The sequence below is a fragment of the Tachyglossus aculeatus genome (genome assembly GCF_015852505.1).
Source record: "Tachyglossus aculeatus isolate mTacAcu1 chromosome 12 unlocalized genomic scaffold, mTacAcu1.pri SUPER_6_unloc_1, whole genome shotgun sequence".
In the NCBI taxonomy this organism is placed as follows: domain Eukaryota; kingdom Metazoa; phylum Chordata; class Mammalia; order Monotremata; family Tachyglossidae; genus Tachyglossus; species Tachyglossus aculeatus.
Window position 1 is genome coordinate 14,780,135 of NW_024044828.1, and position 23,533 is coordinate 14,803,667.

Genomic DNA, 23,533 nt, shown 5'->3' on the forward strand with positions numbered 1-23,533 from the left:
AGACTTGGTTGAGCACCTGTTGTGTGCAGATCCCTTTCACCTAACTGCACATGGTCAAAGAAGGAAATTGGGCCATTTCTTTCACGTTCATATTTCAGCACTTTCCAGTTGTTGTTCCTTAAATGCCTCCTTGATGTGCCTTCTTTCTCTCTCTGCCTCCTATTGGCTTCACCTTTCCTAATAATAAGAGTGGTACTTGTTAAGTGCTTACTATGTGCCAAGCATTGTACTGAACTGTGGTAATCCAGTGCTTAGAACAGTGCTTTGCACGTAGTAAGCGCTTAATAAATGCCATAATTATTATTAACATGAGCAGGTTAGACACAGATTCTGAGAATGTCTAAGGGTTTGCAGGTCTCGGAGCAGTGACCACATTCCCAGTTGGCTTTCCAGGGTTCAGGAACATTCTCCCAAGATTACATCCACTTGGGTGAATTTAATGGTAGGTTCGTTAGCTGTGTGCTTTCTCTTTCTGTCTCTCTCTCTCTCTCTCTTCCTCTCTCTCTCTCTCCCCTCTCCCCCCCCAATGCCTCTTTGTTTCCTTGCTTTCATTTATTTAATCTTCAGGACTGAAATCTGCCCATTGGCATATGCATTGCATTACTGGCAGGTTGTTGAATTTGTTAACTTGTTCCAAGTGCTCTTTGATGGAATGCTTATTTTGAATTCATTTTTTAATCACACATCTCCAGTGTGGCACGTCAGATCCGATGTGGATGTGGATAGCTTGTAGCTATTTCTCTGGGGATGCTTAACAATCAGAGGCAGTTATGAGATGGATTGATACAGCCAAATGCTTAGTAAAATAAACTCACAGGTAACTGTTTTGCCATTGATCCCTTATAAATTAGCCTCAAGCAGTGAGCCGAAATGAAAGTAGGTTGGGTGTTTGTAGCTTTCCTTTAGTAACTAGGAGAGAAAGCAGTCCCACTCATTTGAAGATTTTTCAGGCATTCCATTGGGGCTCTTATCAGGAAAAAGCATGTGCGCGTGTGTGTTTGTGAGTCTGTGTGTATTTTTGCGCATGCCTATGTTTTGTCCCAGTGGCGAAGGTTATAAGAAAATGGTTTGGGTGTGAAATTTTGATCTGGTTTCCACAAGAAACGGAAAGGATGAAGCAAATCTATCTGGGTTCAGGCAGGGGACAGATTCTGGCTCCAGCTCCTTCCCAGGTCACGTACTCTTGCCCCAAACCGAGGACAGCATTTAGCTTTATTTGAGGGTTTGCTCCTCCAGCTAAATACCTGAATGCAGCTGCCTGTCGTGGTGGGGGTTTAACAGCCCCTGGGGAACTTAGCACTCTGGCCACATCACCAAGAGAACCTCACAGAGACCCAGAGCAGAAAAGAGAGAAAATAGGTTGCAGTTGGAGGCCGGAAAAGGTGGGAAACACCCAGCTTCAGCTTTGGAGTAAAAACAGATCTGAAATAAAGCATCACAGACACCCTCTAGGGTGGATCAGCCTGTTTACAGATGGTTCTTTATTTTCTGTAGTACAATTGCCCACCTTCTGCCACTGCTTTCTTCCATGCAGTGTTAGCAGAGTGAAAACCAGGGCAAACACAGATCGAGTTCCAGGTCAGTTCATTTTGCTGTTGACTGGCAATTCTGGAGGCTGAGGCTAAATTTCTGCTGGCCACAAGAAGGCTTAGATTTTTTTTTAATGGTATTGGTTAAGCGTTTACTCTTTGTCAAACACTTTTCTAAGCTCTGGGGTAGATACAAGTTAAATAGGTTGGACACAGTTCCTGTCCCACATGGGACTCAAAGTCTAAATAGGAGGGAGAACTGATGCACAGACAAGTTAAGTGACTTACCAAGGTTACACAGCAAGCAATTGACAGAGCTGGGATTAGAGCCCAGGTCCTCTAACTTCCAGGCTTGTGCTCTTTCCAATAGTCATGCTGCTTCTCCAGGATGTTGTCTCATCCTTTCTCCCCATTCTCACCAGTGAGTGAGAGTTAACAAACTTCACAACAGCAGGATGGGAGGCTCAAGATGGGGCTCCTTCCCATTCCACCCAGCTGCAAGTGGAATCAGAAGTGCTGGCTTCCAGGCTGCAATTGTGATCAGGTGAATTCTCCTGCCTGGGCCTCCATTTTCTCAAGTGTAAAATGGAGCAATGCTGCCAGAACTGTGGGAGTGATGGGGGTTATCCCTCAGCTTGTGCCAACCCTGGGGATAACCGGCACATATTTTGCCTGCCCCTTTATAGTATTTCCACTCTTCTGCCATCCCTCCTTCTTCTTCTGCCCTCCTCAAACCACCACTTCCCAAGCAAGGAGGAGTAAGGAGGAAAATGAATGATAGCAGCTTCCTCCCTGCTCCCCAGTGCGACGCAATCTCAGGAGACCATGCTTAGCGACAGAGGCCTCATGGTTGGGCATTGGTCTCTTTCAGACTTCATTCAGTCGGGGATTCACAAAGAACATGAAGCTGGAAGCAGTGAACCCCAGGAATCCTGGAGAACTCTGCGTGGCCTCCATTATCACTGTGAAGGGAAGACTGATGTGGCTTCACCTGGAAGGTAGGCATCAGGGTTCTGGTTGGCAGCCAGCTCCTCGCCAGAGTCTTCCTTCCCTCTCCCCTTCCCGCTCCTCTTGCCTTCCACTGCTCCTTTCCTCTCAGGCACACACATATTAAATAACTGAAACTAATCAAATGTAAGTCCATCCTGAGCCTCTCTTCCTAACTGAGAATTTTGTGAAGTGTGATGGGCGTAGGATAATCATGTTTGGACCCCAGTTGTCTTGGGCTTGCATGATCACAGAAGCTAGTGTTACAACCAAAGACACGGGAGCCACTAAGATGGAAGGCTCAGTGTCTCGCTGATCGTCTGGTTGGAATGTTTTTGGCAGAGCACATTCCTTCTTTGCAGTAGGTGTTTATTTAACGTTACCTGAAAAGAGAAATTATAAGCTGGCTTTATCCAGAGTGAGAATTGAACCCAACTTAGTGGAATTTCTCAGGAGCTCTGAGAAAACTCATAGGAATTGTGCATGGGTAGACAAATAATGGACAGGGCTAGTATGATTAAGCACAGTAGGTTTTTAGAGAGGGTTATTAATCAGATATTAGACATACAATACAGTCAATACAAGTTTTTAGTGTTTTTTTGTTGCCAGCCTTTCAGAATGAAAGAATAGATGTGTGCCTGTGCTCACTGACATATGCTAATCAACCCTCCCCCAGTTCTTAATCCTGTAATCTCTGAGCCCCTTCCCTGTAGTACTCTGGGAAGCGGCAGGAAACCAATCCATATGGGGCAGTCAGTCATTGTAGGCTTTCAGAAGAATAAGTTTTATCTTGGGTTCCCTCTCCAGGAGTCAGCAGAACAGGAAGTGGTAAAATTCTGGGAGTTTTTCCTGTCACCTCCATTTTTTTCCCCTCTCCCAGTTAAGTGAAAAAGACTTCAGTGATCAATCAGTGGTATTTATTTAGTGCTTACTGTGTGCAGAACACTGTACTAAGCATTCATTCAGTCAGTCATATTTATTGAGCGCTTACTGTTTGCAGAGCACTGTACTAAGCGCTTGGAAAGTACAGTTGGATTGCACTTGGGAGAGTACAATACAACAGAGTTGGTAGACATGTTACCTTCCCACAAGGCGTTTACAGTCTGAAGGGGAAGCTTATGATCCCTGTCCTTATGTCCTTTCTCCAATCTCTAAAGAAGAAATAGGATTTTTAATATAAAAGCATTTTAAGATTGGGCCTTGACTTAGAGGCAGAGGACAGCAGTGCTAGACACCCCCCACCCTGCCACCCAACTGCCTGGCTGAAAATTACAGTAAGAAAAGTGTGGCCTAGTGGAAAGAGCACAGGCCTGAGAGTCAGAGTACCTGGGTTTAAATCCTGGCTCTGCCACTTGCTGCTGGGTGACTTTGGGCAAGTCACATAACTTCTCTGTGCCTCAGTTTCTTCACTTGTAAAATGGGGATTCAATACCTGTTCTCATTCCTACCTAGGCTGTGAGACCCATGTGAGACAGGGACTGTGCCTGCCCTGAATATCTTGCATGTACCTCCTTGCTTAGAACAGAGCTTGAAACACAGAAAACACTTAAATACAACAACAATAGTAATAATGATAGATGTGTTGAGGGTTCCATCTCTTCCAGGCCTGTACACCCCCTCCAACGCAGGGATACAGTCCCTGTCGTACATGGGGCTCACAGTTTAAGTGAGCATCATGCTCTCTCCATAATGCGGGAGAAGGAATTGGGGCCATTGTGTAGCTGATATTTGCAAGCCCTGGCCGGCCCTTTGGTTTGGCCATTTGGGAATATACTCTGCGCTGCATTGACCCACCGCTTTTTATCCTGTACACTTTCAGCTGGATTCGGGAAATGGAAGGTCCGGTTTCGGAGATAAAGTATGCTTTCTTTCAAAAAGATGATCTTTAGAGCTTTGTTACACCATTCGATTTTCTTAGCCAAAATTTTGTGAGCCAGCTGAAAAGCAGATGAAAACCTTGAGCCTTACCCGTGACGGTTCATAGCAAAGCCCATCCATAATGCGCTTATGGGCTGTTAGCCCTCCCGGCACATTTACCTTGGGAAATGACAGCCTAATGGCACGGATTTCTCATTAATAGCCGTTTTGCACTTAACCTGTTTTCTTAGTCTTTTGGAAAGCATAATGGCCATTCCGTGGTTGTTAAATTATTTTTATGGCAATGATTCTTCTGATTATATAGCACTGACATCACACAATGAATTTTCAAATGTCTTTACAATCGTTTTATTTGTTATTTTTATGAGTTAAATTGATTTGTAATATTTTCAGCGCATGGTTGATTGACTGTTTTTATGTAATCAAACCGGCAACTTTAGTGTTTGATTTTTTCAGGCAGATATTTTTTTCAAGGGCTTGTGAAATTAGCTGCCGTGGAAGATAAGGAATGTAGAGCATATTGAAGTAAACTGTATTTTTCTTTTAGGAACAAGTTTGGAGATGATCCTTTTGTCCTTAAAAAAAACAAACCCAAAACTGATGACATCTAACCAAACCCATTTGAGCCTCAGGTTTTAGGTCTTCTGGCATTTTCTTAGGTGTAAATAATTTCCTTGAATAATAATTGCTAAAATGAAGATCATCTTTGTTATGGTCTATTGTGTGACCTTAGGTGAGTTTTCTGTGCCTGTTAGCTTTTCTGTAAAATGGGGATTAAGATTGTGAACCCCATGGGGACATGGACTGTGTCCAAACTGATTAGCTTGAATCTACCCCAGCACTTTTGTAAAGTGCCTGGCACATAGTAAATGCTTAATACCATTCAAAAACCAAAAACCCAAATTTACTTTGGCGAATGGTTCTTGCGTAGTATCCTCAGACCCAGGATTGAAAGTCCTGGTTCCTGTTCCATTTGCTTTATACCTGAAAATGTACAGGCGAGTCTGATTTTTGCACTGATTTAGCTCTTTACTTGAAATCCACAATTTCTTTTCCACACCTGCACTGTTCTCCAGCACTTTACCCAGTGTTTCCGGGCTTGTGGACATTTTAAACAGGTAATTTATCAGGCAGTGTTGCTGCTGCGGAACTCCCATTCCCAGCTGCCTCCTGGAGCAGTGTCAGGGGGTTTTGAAGGTAATTTTGTCCACCTTTATGTTTGTGGGGCCAGGTGAGAGGCAGGACTTCCAGAATGGTGGTTAAGAAAAGACTGGAAGATTATAAATCCCTTGAGGGTGTGGACTGTATATCTTAATTTTGGTATTTGTTAAGCGCTTACTATGTTCCAGGCACTGTTCTGAGCACTGGGATCCAAACAATGCAGTCAGGTCCCTTGTAGGGCCCACAGTGTAAGTAGGAGGGAGATCAGGTATTGAATTATTTTCTAGATAAGGTAACTGAGGTCCAGAGAAGTTAAGTGACTTGTCCAGGGTCCCACAGCAGGTATATGGCGGAGTCAGGATTAGAACCCAGGTCCACTGACTCGCAAGCCTATGCTCTTTCCACTAAGCCATGCTGCTTCTCTGCTTACTGTTTTTGTAGTCTCCCATGAGCTTAGTACGGTGCTTTGAAATCAGGAGGCACTCCGTAAATACCATTGATTGATTGAGGCAACCCAGAGATTGCTGCCAGAGGGCTCAAGGACCAGAGTCCACAAGCAAGGACTCATCAGAGACCACATGGAGGGGGGAGGGAGGGATGGAGACCCAGATAGGCTCACTGTAGCTCCAGTGGGCTACTGTCAAATGGGGGTAAGCTTAGGCCTGAGCCAGTATTTTGGTGTGTTCTAGTTTTTTGGCTCTCCTAGCCAACACCAAGGGGGAGGGGATAGGTAGCTATGGTTGCCCCCAGAATCATAGGGGTGAAGTAAATAGACCTGTGAATGGTTAGGGAGGGGGCAAATTTCTTCCTTGCGATTGGAGATCCCAAATTGAAACAAGGAAAGTAGGCAACAGCTGAATTTTAAATGATTTCTCTTATGGTGGAGGTCTGGATTTTGGTTTTAGTATAAATTTGAACAGACTAATATAATTTGGAAAAAAAAAAAGGACTGGGATCAAATCGAGTACAGATGTAAATTTACAACAGTCTTGCAAAATATTCTAGTTATTTTAGTTGTAACTACCCAGCCAGGTCTGATTTAAACATCCACTGGGTGCAGCCTGGGGAGGTGCCGTAGCCAGTGATAGAAAGAACAGGACAGCGGTCCTTCCCCGCCATGAATTTACAGCCCAAAGAGAGAAGCAGCTGACGATCAAATCTGTAGACATCGAAAAGAAAAATAGTGCAAGTGATTGAGACCTCAAGTGGAAGAGTACAAACAACAGATGAGAGGTGCATATTTATCTTTTTTTATGAGGAGTTGGGGTTATCTTCGTATACCTTGGGACACTTTTAAAAAATTGAACTACCCCTCTCCAAAATAAAGTCATTCTGGCTAAAATGGTACTACAGTGATCCGGACGTTGTTTAAGGAGCGAGGGCACGAGGTGAAGGGAGACGTAACCACCAAGCAGTTTCAAGTGAAGTCCCGAGCAGGGAGTTTAGGAAATGCTGGTGGTGTGTGGAATGTTAGGGGAATTGGTTTTGATCCACATCCTTTTAGCAATTATTTTATGAAGGTGTAGCATCAAAGAGATTGACTTATACAGCATTCCAGGTGTCTGTATCTGCAGGCCACCACCCAGGGGGAAATGGGAGGATCCCCAGGAGGAATTTTCACTTTTCATGAACACTGTGGAGTATCACAGTGTCTCCCCCCATCCGCCACCACAAATCCACTGGCACCCCAGGATTATGGAAAACAGAGCAACACCACCCGGGTGGCAAGTGGTTCCATCCCCTTTCAGATGACGTATGCCTGCCATGGCGAAAGCAGAGTTGGGAGTGGAGTATCCTCTGTGTGTGTGTGTGAGAACCTGACTCTGGGGACCCCAGGCAGTGTACAAAATGAGGGTTTATGGTCACTTTGGTGTTGCATTTCATCAGGGCCTCCCTGAGCAAGGAACGAGTAGTGTTGTCACAGTATCCATAAAGGCTCAGTGAGGCCCAGCAGGAGTACAGGGTCAGGTGGCTCAGTGGCCTTTGGTTGGCCAAGCTGCAGAGTGGTGCCCTGTGTTCTGTCAATCACTAGGAATGGTGTAGAGTACTTACTGTATTAAGCCCTTGGGAAGTTGAGGTGGTTATTGCCCTCAGGGAACTCAAAGTCTGTTTGATGAGGAAGGTCTCTTCTGGCACGGAAACATGAGAAAATGTACCTTTTCCATTTCTGAAATATCCAGTCCGGTCTTTAACTTTTTCAGCAGGACCCACTCAAACTAGAATGCTCTCAGTCAGTCAGCTGAGAAGCTGTGTGTTCAGTGTTTATTGCTTGTGATCAGCGTTGTTAAGTTTTACTAGTTCATTTTAGCTGGAGAGCCCAACTTTTTCTGGTTTGTGGATAGAAAGCGCAGAGTGGATAGTCAGTGCAGCGTCATAAAGCTTTGAACTTAGGAGGTTTTGCTCATGGCATAATGGTGGCAGACGTACACATGCATAGGCATACATGCAGAAGCACAATCTTAAAAACTAGCTGTGATTTATTTTAGAGTTCCACCTCTTCACGGTTATGGACAGTCTGTATATTATTGCATTCATAGATCATTGTCTGTGATTGCCAGTGGGGAAAAAAAAAAACCTCAACCATCCCACTGGCTTTTTTCTTATGCATATTTTATATGTCACAGAACCTGGAGCTTGTACATGAATTTTACAGTTTTGATGTCAGGATCGTTGAAGTGGGACATTTAAATTTGCTTGCATACTTTTGTTGAGTGATGTAGAATGAGATGGCAAATGTACACAGCAGTTGTAATTAACAAACCCATACTAAAGTCAGGGGAGTGGTCTCCCTTGTGCTCCCTTCATTGGTCTCAGAAGGGGTGACACTGCATGTTGAATGAGTTATGCAGAGTGCAGTGTGTTCCTGCTGTTTATGCCTAGACCACTAAGCTATTTGTCACCTGACATGGCAGAGGGCAGAGAGTCAGTTTAAACAGATCATGCATTTCAGGAACCAGTGAAACATAATCAGTCCATCTCCCTAAATATACATTCATACTGTATGCCTCGAGATTTTCATTTACTTGTTAATTCCTGAACCAGCTTCAAGCCCTAGTGTCTCCCATTGTAGTCTGGGCCATTCTTGTCCAGGGGAATTAGCCATGAGGTGTCTTGGTCCGAAAAGGTGAGGAAATACCTGGGCGGAAAGGGAATTTCACACATTGTGGGTCTTGTCGTTCCTTTATTCCCTTTCAGGCCCAGGGATGGGTGCTGAGCTTAGGCCCTCGCAGTTCCCATTGCATCATAGCTTGTGTCTACTGCAGGTCTGCAGGCTCCAGTTCCCGAGTATATTGTTGACGTCGAGTCGATGGACATCTTCCCAGTTGGCTGGTGCGAGGCGAACGCGTACCCCTTGACCCCACCACACAGAGCGCTTTGTAAGTATCGCCCGTTACTGTTCAGCCGAACACATAGTCGTGCCTTTGGTCTGGTAGAGGAGGGCTCCAACTCCTCATTTTACACCATCAGCGTATGTGATTTCCCAGAAGCGGTCTGTACACCTTGTATTAGCATTGGGCCTTCTTCTGATAAACTCAGATGTTCCCTCAATATTGGTGGCAAGGGGAGAAGCTACTGTTGCTCCTGGTAGGTGAGGAAACTGAGAAGCAGAAAGATAATACTATCCGTGTAATACCCCTATAATCGGGGTGGCTTGGCACTCATGTGAAACCAACCCTACATCGAGGGAAAACTCAAGCAGTAACACTTATCTGTTTCAAAGCTAGACTCACACTGTGGGGGGGCTGCCCTGGAGGGGTGGGGAGAGCATTCTGTAATTCCCTAGCTAGGTTCTGGGCATTATGGCCGGACTGAAAGTACCCTGAACTGGATAGCGTAAATATATTTTCTTTTATTCCAAAATGCTTTCAGATCAATTATCTCATTTCATTCTCCCAAGATCCCTGTGAGGTTAAGATAAAATAATTCCAAGCCTAAAGGCGTGGACTGAAGTGTCCAGCTAGTGTCCGATCTACTAAGTGTTGCTAAAACCTCTTTAAAATGAGACTGAAAGATGCTAAATGAATTCCAAACCACCAGTCCTATTTTTTACATAATTATTATGTGAAGGAGGCTAATTTTTCCTCCAAGATTCACAATTGGTTCCAGTAAATTACTGGTATAAATAGCTAACAGCTAACCAAATGTCCTGTCTACTTCATGGAATGAATCAAATGTATTCCATTGGATCGTTGTGATCCCGGTTAGTTTGGCCCATCTTGGTGTATCCAGACGATTAAGTTTGTTGTTTCCTACCTCACCTTGATGTTCCATAAAGGAAAGTCAGCAAAGCTACAGGGTTTTTGGGTGTTGGGTTTTTTTATTTATTTGTTTAATAGATCAGATCCATGTAAGACATCCCAGGTACAAATATATCATGGTTCTAAGAGCTAAAGAATGGAAAATTGCTTCATCCTGTAGCTCCCTGTGCAAGACCTTGGCTTTGGATTGGGTCCGTCTTTCTGACACAGTGAGCGAGCTCTTGAATTGCTCCAACAGAGCCTGGTTTCTGAGCCGGCAGGATGGTTTGCTGCATGGATAGAAGCCTGGGAGGCCTCTGAATGGACCATCTGCTGACCTAGGCAGGGAGTGTCCAGCACCCATAGTTGAACTCATGCTCCCTCTAAACAGAATGACATGTAGCTTCAACTTCTTGGGGAAAAGGGTCTACCTAAATGCAGAATAACTGCTGTAGGACCACAGCACATCTTCATATGCCAGATGAGATGTCAGCTTCTTTTCCTAAATGCTGGTAGAGCATAATACAAGGTAATAATATTTTTTTCTCCTTGGATCCAACTTTACAGTTCCCCACTTGTGCATTTGATCCCTTTCACTGATGTGCCTGGAATTCTCATCAGGCTCAGAGAGAATCAGGGGAACTCAGAAGCTGAACCAGGGGGATCAGGACACATGATTGAACAGTCCCAGACTTACCTGTCCAGTCAGCAATCGGTAAATAATCATCAGGTTAAGAACTGCTCTTCCATTTCCTAGACGCCTGTTCCTAATGCTAAGTTAAAGCCCAGCCCTTGACCAGAAATTCCCAAGACCTGGGCCCTGTTCTTAAAGCTGCCACAAGCCACAGAACTGAGATGAACTTTAGCTGGCCTACACAGTCTCATCTCCTGTGCCACCCAGGCTTCAGCAGGCCAGGGTGAGCATGGAAACTTCCTTCTAGCTTGGTGGCTGGGCCACCTTCTTGGGCACAAGAATTACACTTGGGTGGAATTCCTGTGTGATCATGGGGACTACAAGTCCCCCAGTGTCCCATGGGAGACTGTGTGGGCCCAGACTGGCTCCTTCCCTCTCCACTTCCACCCCCTTGAAGTGAAGACAGGCTGAAGTGCTGGGAGCCTTGCTTCCCCGGGGCCCTAGACTGGGCCCAGATTTGCCAAAAGATTTGGGTTTGTGGAAACCAGATCACCCAAGTTGTACTGTCTTCATCTCAATATGCCATGTCCTTTTGCCAGTGAAGACATTACCTCAGAAGACACAAGTATGTGAGTTTTCTTCCTGCCTCTGCCACTGAATGTCTGTGTGACTCTGGGTATTTAACTCTGCCTCCCCAGTTCTCAGATTTCCCTCGTGGGAGGTGCCACAGGGTGTGAGAACAAGTCACTGCAATGTGGGCACTTGGGGAGTGGGATTCTGGACTGAGCTGGACTCCTGGGTTGGGGCCCTTGCGGTCGGGGACAGACAGTTCTAGGGTGTCTGTCCTTTCTCCCCACCCCCTCTGCCTCCAGGTTCTGCTGCCCTTGCAGAGGGTCCTGAAGAGATGGAGATCACACTAGCCCCAACATTTTTCTGGCCCCTTTCCCACTTCCCAGGCCAGTTCTTTGCAAGTTCTCCTATCCCTTACACCCTCTGGATCCTGGTGGCTCAGAGGAAACTCTCCAGAAGCACTCAGACCGTTTCTGGCCTCAGAGCCTGCCAGCCTTTAGAGGGAGACTGTGCTGTACATCTGATTAATATGGCATTTTGCATCTAGCCTAGGGTGCGGTTTAGTCATCTGGATAGGGCCCAACTCAATCATCCCTCCCTACTCTTTACGAAAGCCCCCAGGGTGCCCTTAATGCAGCTGGTGAATTCTCGGGGATCGAAAGGGCTGTTCTCTGCAGTCAGTGTAGAAACTTTAATTATTTATTACCCCCTCCCTCCCATCTGAGTCGATTCCGGACACAGCTAGGCTTGGTGATGCCTTTTTCATTTGTTGTCTGCAAGTGATTGATTATTAATCAAAAAATGGAGACTCTTTGTTTTTCAAATCCCAATGTGTGAGAAGATTTACCATTAAGTAGCTTGTGTTACTTGTGGTGGTGGAGGTGAAGCTGTTTATGTCAAAATTCATAGTTGCTCTGAGACACTGGTTTGACTTCTGACTTTATTAAGGGGATGCCCAGGCAATAAGATGGGTAAATGAAAACAAGTCTAATAGGAGGAAAATTTCTTCAAATGAAAAACTGTCATCATTTTGTTTATGTTAACAGGTGACAGGCAAATGTTTAATGTGTCCCCCTCTTTCGATGACTAAAATATGTTTCCGTTAAAAATAATACAGCTCAACCTAATTTAGGGTTCTGCATTGGCACATTATTCAGTCTTATCACTATATACAGTGAGGGGGAGAATCACATTGGTAATCATGCTTGTAACAATTTATCTTACCCTGTGTGTTTATTCACCATATGATATTTGTGCTGTTTTCTTTATGTCTTTCTTTAAAGCCCATCGGAAAACATATCGGACATTTAAGGGATATGATTAAATACACTAAGTTCTATTTAGAACACATTTCTGAAGAGGCAAAGTCCCTTTTTAGACCTGAAGATATTAGTATCAAATTTGGGCAGGCAATAGATGACATTTCTTGATTAAAAAAAAATATTTTAAAGCCAGTGAAGTTTTTCAGCAAGCAGTTTATTAAACCAACCCCAGTTGCCTGGATGGCAGAACTAAACTGTGTTTCTTTCTCTCATTCCACAGTACAAAAGAAGAGAAAGATTGCAGTCGTGCAACCAGAAAAACAGTAAGTTCCTCCAAACTCAATCTCCCGCTGCATTACTGATGTGTTCTTTATTCCTGTGAGAGGCTATTAACACCAGTTAAGCCACGTAGCAATGACAGGGTTAGTAAATGACCAGATTGGGTTCAAAATAATACACTGCAGCTTGCTGTAATATAGGAACCGAGAGAACCGAGATACATGTCCCTGTAATTTGACCCGCTTTGCACCTACCAAACGCATGTGGGTTCAGAGCCAATGCTGTTTAAAGATGGTAATCTTCATGGTCACAGCCCCTAAGAAGGTAAACTCAGAATAGTTAATGACAAGAAGGACATTTAGCCACATCACGCTCACCACTGAGAGAGTCCCACCACAAATCCCCTGCTTGTGGGCCCTCAGTCTGCCTTGCAGTGAATGAAGCCGGCTTACAGCAAGCCCCACGAGATCTCGGTGATCTCTGGGTTTTCCATTGATTGTCCGGGATGCCCCCTCCTTAGGTTCTGGGAATGAAGGAAATTCATGTGGATGTGTTGAGATACATGGCTCCAAATAAAGGGTTTTGTACAGTACTCTGGACCCAGTAGGCATTCAGTGGGTGATGATGATGGGCTTGCTAGAAAAAGTGCATTTTATCCCTCTCCTATTGCAATTGGGAGGTTCAAAATGTGTTTTGCTCTTGTTCCTTTTATTTCCTAAATGTCATTCACTTTTAAAAATTTGAGTATTAAAGCAGATCAGGAAAAAAAAGGCAAGGGGGAGATGGCCAAAAGAGTCCTAAAAACAGCCATTATAATAAGAATACCTTGCACTTTTTTCTTTTTCCAAAGTCCTTTCCATTGATTATCTCACTTTAGCCTCACAACTTGCCTGGTGAGGTAGGGAAAGACAAGTATTATTACCCCATTGCTATTATTTTTGACAAATAAAGAACTGAAAATCACAACCCACTTGTAGGAAGAGCCCAGGTTCTGGGGTCCTCTTTTCCTGGCAGGACTAAGTTCACATGTTTGACCTCATTTCAAATGAACAGTAGACTCTGGTGCCTTTTAAAGTTATTCTTCTCCCTTAAGTCATGTCTGCACAGGTCATTTTTTGGCATTCTTTGAGAGGAAAATTGAGTCCCTTTGTGTTTGTTATAAAGAGGATATTTGGTGGGAGGTGACGGGATGGAACTGAGCTTTGTGGGGATCTGTAAACACAGGCCTGGACCAACAGTAAACATTCACGGAATTACACTTGCTAAATCTGCATTGGTGTGGGCCAGAGTGGTCCATGGTGGTGAAGGTCATTTTGTAGGGAAATGAGTTCCTCTCTGCGGTGGTTTACCCTGTCTGAGGCCCTTGAAATCATCACAGATCCCTCCAGATTGCCTTGGTTCATTATTCCTACTGAAATTCGGTTAAGCTCAGTAGTATCATTGCCTGCCTACGTATGGCATTCCAGCCAATGGGGGCACTGAAAAGTTATTCGGTGTGATTCCCAGCCCATGTGGCAGAGTCAGAGTTGCAACTCTTGTCCACTCTGCCTGGAAACCAGGTTCTGTTCATTCTCCAGTTTGGCATTTGGCAGTATGACACCTGTTTGGTGCATTTTCGCCTTAGGAGAGGCCTTAAAAAATCACCTGCTTCTACTCTGTGGGTCATATGCCCTCGATCTTAGCCGACACCACTACTGCTGTCAGTAGTGCCCAGCAGCCTCTGGATGCCTACATTAGCTTCTGGCAAGGCTGCATAAACACAAAGGAAAATGTTGGTCCAGGCCTCGATCCCTGCTCTCAAGGAGCTTCCAAACTAGCAGGAAGAAACAATACAATCAAAAACAACAAAAGATGTGGGCAAAAAAAAAAAAGAAAATCAATCGTCATGCAGTTGTATCTTGTTCTTTTCTCACAGATTGCCGTCCACAGTGCCTGTTGAGAAAATACCTCATGACCTTTGTTCGCTCCCTCAGCCCGACACAACAGGTGAGTTTGGCCCTGCCCAGCATGGGCAAGGGTGATGTGAAATGTCAAAGTGAATTTAGGACCTTCCTGACTTTATGGCCCATGGGTTCACTCTTGGGCTGGCTGCAAGGGTGACTGGAATTGGGGAGTGGTTTTGAGGTATTGAGCATTTAGTCTCTGAGGGTCAAGGCAGGACCCTGACTCTTGTCCTGTGGGGAGCTGCCAGTGTTGCGCTGCTTTGCCTACCGAGACCTCCCTCCATCCACTGGGGTCTCTTAAAAGAGGTCTGGTGGTCAGGGCCACATTTAGAGAGACTGTGGGGAAAGGCCTGGTCTGTTCACCAGCCCCGGACCCAGGGATTTCCTTTTTTTACCACCAATCTTTCCTCCCCCAGGAACCTGAAAGCTCACTACCCTCTAGCCCTCAACCTTCCACCAAGAGAGTTTTGTAGGGGTTTGGGTGCCCAAGGGCTTTGTCTGTGTAGGGAAGTAGAGAGTTGCTCTCTCATCCGGCCCTCCCAGTGTGTGAATCGTGTATTCAAACGTGTGTAAACAACTGGGGTGAGGGTGCTTTCCAATGTTCAAAAACCTTTTGCATTTTTCTTTAAAGTCTGAAAATGCCAATGTGATGCTACCCTTTGATCATCAGATTAAAAGTAGGGCTGTAGCTTCCTCCCATTTTCTAGCTCCTGCCTCGAATGTTCTGAATGCTCAGAGCTAGTGGGAGATGCCTGAGAACACAGATTCCAAGTTAGAGGATGCACCCCCTTGGGAGAACAGGTCTTCATTTGGCATTAGCTTTGCATTAAGAAAAAAATAAGACTGTGATTTTACAGGCAGACTTACTAAAATGGTTTCTCTCTATAGGACCAGTGTGGGTTAATCCAGGTGAAGAATTTCCATGTAAATGTAAAAACAGACAGAACTCTGCATAGTTGGGCAGAATTCAAACTATAAAATGACTTCAAGGAACCATGTCTGATGGTTTTTCTATAGTCTATAATTGTCATTTTACTCTTCCTAGACACAGAAAGATAACATTTCTACCCTCTACCTATCACGTTCTTTGTCTGGGAACCTGGAGCAATATTAACATTTTCTATTCTGCTAGGAAATTCCCAGAAGGCATTTTGCTCCCTGCAAAGCAAAATGCCAGTATTTTTATTGCACTCTCCCAAGTGCTTAGCACAGTGCTGTGCACATAGTAAGCACTCAATAAAATGCCATTGATTGATTAAATCCCTGGGGCTAAGAGAGGACCAGCTGGTGGGCTGGCAGCAGAGCTAACTCCCTTGATGGGACATTATGTCTCAATGAGAAGCAACATGATATAGTGGAAAGAGCACAGGCCTGGGAGCCAGAGAACCCAGCCTCTAATTCTGGCTCTGCAACTTGTCTGCTGTGTGACTTTGGGCAAGTCACTTAACCTGTCTGTGCCACAGTTACTTCATCTGTAAAATAGGGATTAAGACCGGAGACCTGTGTAGGACAGGCACTGTCCAACCTGATTATCTTGTATCTACCCCAGCACTTAGTACAGTGCCTGGCACATAGTAAGCACTTAAATACCAAAAAAATAAAAATGGGTCTGATCCCTTACAGGTATTCTCCTTGGGGGATGCCCTGGCTCCATTTTCTGCTGGTGGCTCCCATTTTCAAAGGACAACCTGAAACAGAGAGATTAAAGGACCTGGCTTGGGCCTCTCTCAAGTTGAGAAGCACAGGCAGAGTGTGTCATTGTACTATATCACCTTCACTTTCTACAGTGCTGTTCCTTCAGAGAGCCAGCTAGGAAAATGAAGGTCTACCAGAAATCCCATTCATCCAGGGCCACACTCCCTGCTCTTCCTGCCTCTACTCCATCGCTGGAGAGCCAGGGAACCTGCCCTATTGGCCCAGTGAGCAGTGTGAGAAGCCTCAGCATTTGAATTGAAACCCCAATTGACATGGCTAAAGGGAGGGGGAAAGCTGTCTGGATTTCTGTTCCTCTGGGAAAATTTTAAGTCCTCAGAGTGCCTGGTTCCTGTCAGTCTGAGTTGCTCCATGAAGCAGAGTGGACAGTGAAGAGCCCTGGCCCAGTTCAGTCTTTCTAGACCCAAGTTAGGCTAAGTCTCTCCAGCCTGTTTGCCAGCGTAGGTGTCTGGCCAGGCCAGGCTCTCGGTTCCTCCCCTAGTCAGTTTGGCCTGAAAGTCTGTGAAGTCGTGAGGGTGAAGGGAGACACTTTGTGGGCTTGGCAGTGACCGTGTTGCACTCTCCCCACAGGTACCATCAACGGGAAATACTGCTGCCCCCAGCTCTACATCAACCACAGGTGTTTCTCAGGCCCGTACCTCAATAAGGGCAGAATAGCAGAGCTACCTCAGTCCGTTGGGCCAGGCAAATGTGTACTTGTTCTTAAAGAGGTAAGCTATTTTCCTGGTTGCGCTGGGTGGGGGTGGCTCTATTTTGATATCACTGTTCATACGCTAGTGGGACTGGGAAGGGGGTAGGAGGAATGGGAAAATACAGCAGGAGATGGGACACAAAACAAAGTCAGGGGTGAGTTAGAAGTTTCCACCTTGCCCCTTCCTGCTTCTCTGGGGCTCAGGCTTCTAGGTCTAGCCTCTAGGTCTTGGTATCCTGGGCTGGAATTGCCTGGGGCAGCAGCAGCCCAAAGAATTGGTCCAGACCTGGGGCCTGTGACATGCCTGTGATTGTGTCCCTGGCCTACCAGGCCCAGGGGTCCTTCCCATTATCTACTTCCATCTTATAAATCTGAACCATTGCGATAAAGCACCTAAAATGAAATACCTTGAAAGGACAACTCAGCAGGAGGGTGATTTACAAACTTGGGTCTCCCACCTCAGGCCTCTCCTTGACCCAGGAGATGGGGAGGAGCTAAGTTCCCTAGATGAAGCCCCTCTAATAATGATGGCATTTGTTAAGCGCTTACTATGTGCAAAGCACTGTTCTAAGCACTGGGGGGGATACAAGGTGATCAGGTTGTCCCACAGGGGGCTCACAGTCTTAATCCCCATTTTACAGATGAGGGAACTGAGGCTCCGAGAAGTTAAGTGACTTGCCTAAGGTCACACAGCAGACATGTAGCGGAGCCGGGATTCGAACCCATGACCTCTGGCTCCAAAGCCCATGCTCTTTCCACTGAGCCACGACTCTAATCATGCATCTGGGTTGGAGGTGGCGGGGAAGGCAGTTGCTGCCTGAAGGAGGCCTTTTCTATTTATCCAGGAGTCTTTTTACCTCTGTCTCATGGGAGCTTTTAATCTTTACAAATGGTAAAAGAGGAGTCCTCGTGCCAGGCTGACTCCCGGGCTGAGTTTGGTTTTCTGGGGGCCCTTGTCGGGATTGAGGGTAGAGATTATTGGATGGGAAAATGAGGCTGATGGGTCATGGGACGCAAGACTGCTACTTGGGATATGATTGGCTGCTGGCCCCATCAGACACTCCAGCATCTCTGGGATGCTGTGTCAAGCCAGCCAGGCTTCCAACAGGGCTGCTCCTTTTCTCCAGGGGGAAGATTTTACTCGACTAAATGAAACAGTCGCCAGAATTCTCTGTACCCCAGCAGGAAACAAAGCCCTCTTGTTGTGGGGGGAGGAGGAGGAGGTGGTGGTGGTGGTGGTGGTGGTGGTGGTGGTGGCGGCGGCCAGATTTAATAGCCTGGCCTGAGCGGTTTGCTGATCGCAGAACTAGTTTTCTGCTGATGTTCGGAAAGTGTGTGAGGCGGAAAAAAAAAGCGCAAGCTCTTCAGTTTTGTGAGTGTAAGAAAAATGTAAGTTACGCCAAACCAATATTTATGCTAATGGTCTTCCCTCAGCATCAGTGCCTTAGTGCGTTTTAAGAGCAGAGGAGGTAATTGAAGAGGAAAAGCTAAGTGCTGCCACCTCTCCATGCAGGCCATGGTGTTCCAGGGTAGCTGCTTGTTTGTTGGCTGTCTAGTCTCCTAGAAGAATAGCAGAATATGTGTGGGTGGGTGCTTGTTTTCATGCCTGCACTGTAGGGCAAGAGTGTAGAACCATGATGTGGATCTTAAAGAAGGAGCACGGTGTAGTGGAAAGAGCACAGGCCTAGGAGGCAGAGGCCCTGGGTTCTAATCCCACCTCTGCCATTTGTCTAATGTGTGACCTTGGGCAAGTCACTTAACTTCTCTAAGCCTCAGTTTCTTCATCTGTAAAATAGAGATTCAGTACCATTTCTCCCTTTTATTTAAACTGTGAACCCCATCCAACATGATCATCTTGTATTTACACCAATGCTTAGTCCAGTGTTGGGCACATAGTAAGCAGTTAACAGATACCACAGTTGTTATCTACATCGCCAATGCCCATGGCCTCTCAGATCCCAGGAACAGTGGTTGGTTCTGAGTGTAGGGCACAATTCAGGGTGGCTCAGGAGAGAGTAAGCACTCACCTGCCCAAAGGTCAGGCTGCAATCGAGCCAGTGCTGCCATCAGGGAGCAGAAGAAGGGCCACAACCATGCTCCACAAGGCCTCAGCACGGGGCTTGGACGGAGCTGCCACTGAAGGTGCAGGTGGTAATGGAGAACAGTGCAGGCTGCTGGGGAGAGAAGAGTTCCATGGAAACAGCCATGGATTATGAGCATGGGTTGGCAAGAGACAGAGGCAAGCCTCACTCTAAATCTAGAGTGGCAGAGGCAGGTGGTGCAAGGTGCCCAGGGCAGCAACACAGATGGGGACATAGCGAAACTGGTAAGAGCTCTCAGGAGATGCCATGCCCCTCCCCTCCCTTCCCCTTCTCTCCTCTCTATTCAGTTTGGATGAAGTTGCTAAAGCAAATGTGCTGTTGACTTACCTAAGTCTGAAGGCTTAAAAATGATAAGACTACTGAACTGGCATTCTGGCAGTGCCACCCCAAGAACCTTGGATCTTTTCTTGCCCTTTCACGGCAAAGCACTATCAAAAAGTATGTGACCTGTCTGGGGAGGGAGAAATGTAGTTATGCAGGGACTTGGGGAGCGTTTTCCCCATCTTCCTGCACTTTTATCCACAGGGATCAGAATAGGCTTAGGAAATTGAGTCAGATTTACATGACATCTTCCTGGTCAAATGGATCTTGTTATAAAGTTGGAGAAAGGAAAACTGGCAGCCCCTGGACAGGAAGGACCACGGTGTTCAGCCCCAAGGACCTGAGGTGGACAATGGGACTGACCAGAGGGGACCCAGATCGGGATTCCACACTAAAAAAATCCTCACTCTCCTCCTTGCCTTTCCTGCTGCTGCTGGGATGGGGGAGCCTTACCATCTGAGAGAAGCAGGGTGAGCCTGCGAGACAGGAGACCAAGGTGCCAGTCACAACTCTGCCACATGCCTGCTGGATGACCTTGGACAAGTCACTTACCTTTTCCATGCATGTTACCTCATCTGTAAAATGAGGATTAGATACCTGTTCTCCCTCCCTCTTGGACTGTAAGCCCAAAGACAGAGACTTTGATTTGATGGTATTGTATCTACCCAGTGCTTATCACAGTGTACTTGGCCCATGGTAAATGCTTAACGAATACCATAATTCTGATTACCAGATGCCAAAACAGTGCAGTGCTGATCAGAAGGGCCTTTCTTTCCCTGACGCACTAGGGATTGGGGAAATGGAGCCGTAGAGACATGAAGATAAATTCCTTTGTGCTAAGTGAAGCGCTGCCTCTTCAGTACTGTAACAACTACAATCTCATAAGAGAGCAGATTTTAAAAATACTTGCCTCTGTACTTGGTGTGGCATGGGGCGGAGAGACATGTTCTTGTCTCTATCCAGTCCTGGGGTGAGCAAAAAGTGCATTTGAAAGGTTCCAGTCTGCAAGAAGCACACTGACCTCGGTCCATTTAGCCTGACTGGATGGAGGGTGGTCGCTGCTGAGCAGAGCATAGATGTTGGTTGTGAATTCCTTTTGAAGTAAATTTGCTCCTTCCCATCAAGGAAAAAATAACAGCTTCACCCATCAAAGATGGGATTTTTGCTGAAAAACACACCAATGAGAAAAGCACCGGTCAGGTACCTGGCAATATCAGAGGAGTGGCAGTTACGGCTACTTTGATTTCTTGTCTGCTGCCAGTTTCCTGGGAGGCAGAAAGGAGGTGATCCAGCTAGTCCTAATTGTGAGCACTTGAAAGGCCTAACATTTCCTAATTTGGCCTGGGCTAATAGCTCTTCTATCACTGGGGTACCTGAATGATCTAAACTGGGTGTTGAGCTCCTGTGAGGAGGCCTGGGCTTTGCCCAGGGCTTAAGGAGACACTGGGGGGAATCCATTTCTGGAGATGGGCCAGGACTGAGGCTGATGGGACCCAAGTAACAGCCCCAGTGACTGGCAGAGAAAGTCCAGTTTGGGGGGCGGGGTGGGGGCAGGAGTTGGCTGCATGTTTGTGATAGTGGTGAGCGCTCCGCTCCCAGCAGCATCTCACAGACCTGAATTCTTAATGCCAGCGATGTTCCCAACACCCGAAACTGGAGAGAGGGCACAGTATTGTCCTGCACAGTCAGGCTCCTGCTGGACAGAAGCCTGGATCATGCATTGGCACAGGAGTAAGGGCAGGTCCAGGATCCTCCAGTCTGAAGGGCTGGAGAAGGTAATTCAAAGTAAGAATGGGAACACCTTATCTCCTCCTTCAGTCTCCCATGGAGGTGGCTTGGCCTAGAAGGTTTTTCCCAGGGAGGTCAACAAACCTTCTGCTGGATCCAGGCAGTAGAGGAGAAGGGATGAGTGAGTCTGTCTGTGTGTGACAGCCCTCTGTCGCCGTGGTCCTCAGCAGAACCACTTAGGGTGAGAGCAGCCCAGAGCCAGAAGGACATGGCCAAGCCAGGCACGGTGGACAAGTACCCCAGGACAGTCATTCCATCATTTGCATGAGAGTTGTGGTACAGAGTCAGTCTCCTGACCGCCAGGCTCTGCTCACTTTTAACGCGGCTTCGCTGGGAGAGACATGAAAAGAATGGGCTCCAGCAACAGCTGCTACACAGACGCTGAATCTGGGAAACTGAAAGCCAGGAGGGCAGAGGTAGCATCTTAAGGACACGGTAGAACAAAACTTCAGACCATGCTGTTACCCAGCTGAAAATGGGGAGTTGTTGCAGGGGACAGACTTGCATGGCACACGGCCTCAGAAGGGAGTAGTTCTCTGAGCAACCTTTGGGTGAAAAAGGAGATGGAGGCAAAAGAAAAAATGGGGATGGGGGTTGGGGGTGTCAGGAAATAGAAACAGATGAGAGTACAAGTGGAGAGAGCTGTGTCCTTGAAGAATCTTCTGTTCTGAGAAAATCACAGTGCAGTTACCTTTGATTCCATGAGATTTAATGAGTCAAGGAGTAGATGGTTAGAAGATACCAATCACCAACACTAATGGTTTCAGTACCATCATTTCTAAGTTGAAGTCAGCACTGGCATAATGCTTTTCCCCCACTTGCCACTCCCTGATATTGACCGTGTTAAATTCTGTAACACTGCAAATACAGACAGACCTGCATGGCAGGGAAGGGAGTAGCTCTCTGAGCAACCTTCCTGTGAAAACGGACAAGGAAGGAAAAATAGAAGATGGGGGTGGGGGCACCAAAAAATGGAAATCCATGAGAGTAAATTCTGTAACACTGCAAATACATGATGAAACAAAGTGCTATAAAGTACAATAGGGCAGAATCTGGGAAATGTAACTGCATTTTGACATCGCATATGACACCAGACATGCACACATTCAACTGTTCCTTCACTGAATCTACCTTATGCTCAAGAGTTAGGACTCATCCTTTTTGATCCCAAGCTATACCTCCAAAGTAGCCCCTGTAACCTAGCTTTAAAGATTCATGGGAGAAAAAACATCATAGTCATTGGGATGACATTTGGGCAACTGTCCTCCACCTCCCTCAAATCATTTTATGTGCACAAAACTATTGGGAGAAGTGCTCTTTCCCAGTTGTACCTGCTTCTCTGGTGGTGAGTGGAGAGGAGGGCAGTTCCATATGCTCTGGAAACCGTCTCTTCATTGGTGCCTCCCACCTTAAACTCTTCTTTCTAATCATCATAATAAGAAACATATTTATTAAATGCTTTCTATGTTAAGTACCAGGATTGAGACAAAGTTATCAAATCAGATCCAATCCCTGGCCTACCTGGGGTTCACAGACGATCTCATTCTCATTTAACTGATGAGACAGAAACCCAGTGAAGTTAATTGACTTGCTCAAGGTCACACAATCAGGGTCAGGGTGGGCATAGGTTCCTGACTCATGACCTCATACTCTTTCCACTAGGTCATGCTATCCCAGGGAGTTCTGTTTCACCCAGTCAGCCCTGTTCCTCTGCTTCCTGGGTACGAGCACATTTTGCTATCTGGCTGCCCCACTCCACAGTTTTTGTAAAGCAGCCTTGGGGTGGAACTGGTCTTGGCCAGCTGGGTACGGTGCCACTCAGAATTCTTTACCCAGCTGTCTTCCCTGTTAGCCCCCCAGACCTCACCCAGTCCCCCGTCACTGGACTGGGCCAATCCCTTGGGATTCCACTCCTGCAATCCCAGCAGCCCCCTGACTGCAGACTGCGGCAGAAAGCCTGGGATCGGGTTTTCCAGCAACGAGCCAAAAAGATAGAGTGTGTATAGGATTAGAGTCGAAGAAAATTAGGACACAGTAACTTGGCTCAGAAAATCGGAGGTTGTTAGTTCTAATCCCTGGCTCTGCCGCCGTCAGGTGACCTTGAGGAAATGACTGAGTATTCAGGAACCTTAGTAAATTGAACACAACCATACCAGCCTTCCTCGCGGGGATGTTAAAGGAGCAAGCAGTCACCTTAAAGCACTCCCCAGCTCCGCTTTAGAGCTGGCGTTGCATTCTTGCGGAGAACACCACATTAAAGAAAAACCATATTGTAGCGCTCACCTGATGACCGCCGCATCACGTAGCATGCAGAACGTGGCTGGAAGGAAGTTCTCCGATTCGGCCTTCGTATCCTAGCCAAAATGCAGAATGCAAAAGCCAAAGTGAAGCAAGTGCTGTAGCAGAACCAAGTGTACGTCACCGATACAAAGTGTCA

General features: G+C 46.3%; 1 protein-coding gene across 1 annotated transcript in view; it reads left to right on the forward strand.

Annotated features, from left to right (window-relative positions):
- SFMBT2 (Scm like with four mbt domains 2) overlaps nt 1-23,533 on the forward strand; it is a 129,609-nt gene that overhangs the window by 81,601 nt on the left and 24,475 nt on the right. The window contains exons 10-14 of the mRNA XM_038741150.1: nt 2,401-2,527; nt 8,819-8,932; nt 12,540-12,582; nt 14,454-14,524; nt 16,765-16,904. Coding sequence (XP_038597078.1) covers nt 2,401-2,527; nt 8,819-8,932; nt 12,540-12,582; nt 14,454-14,524; nt 16,765-16,904 — 495 coding nt within the window. The remainder of the gene's footprint in view (nt 1-2,400; nt 2,528-8,818; nt 8,933-12,539; nt 12,583-14,453; nt 14,525-16,764; nt 16,905-23,533) is intronic.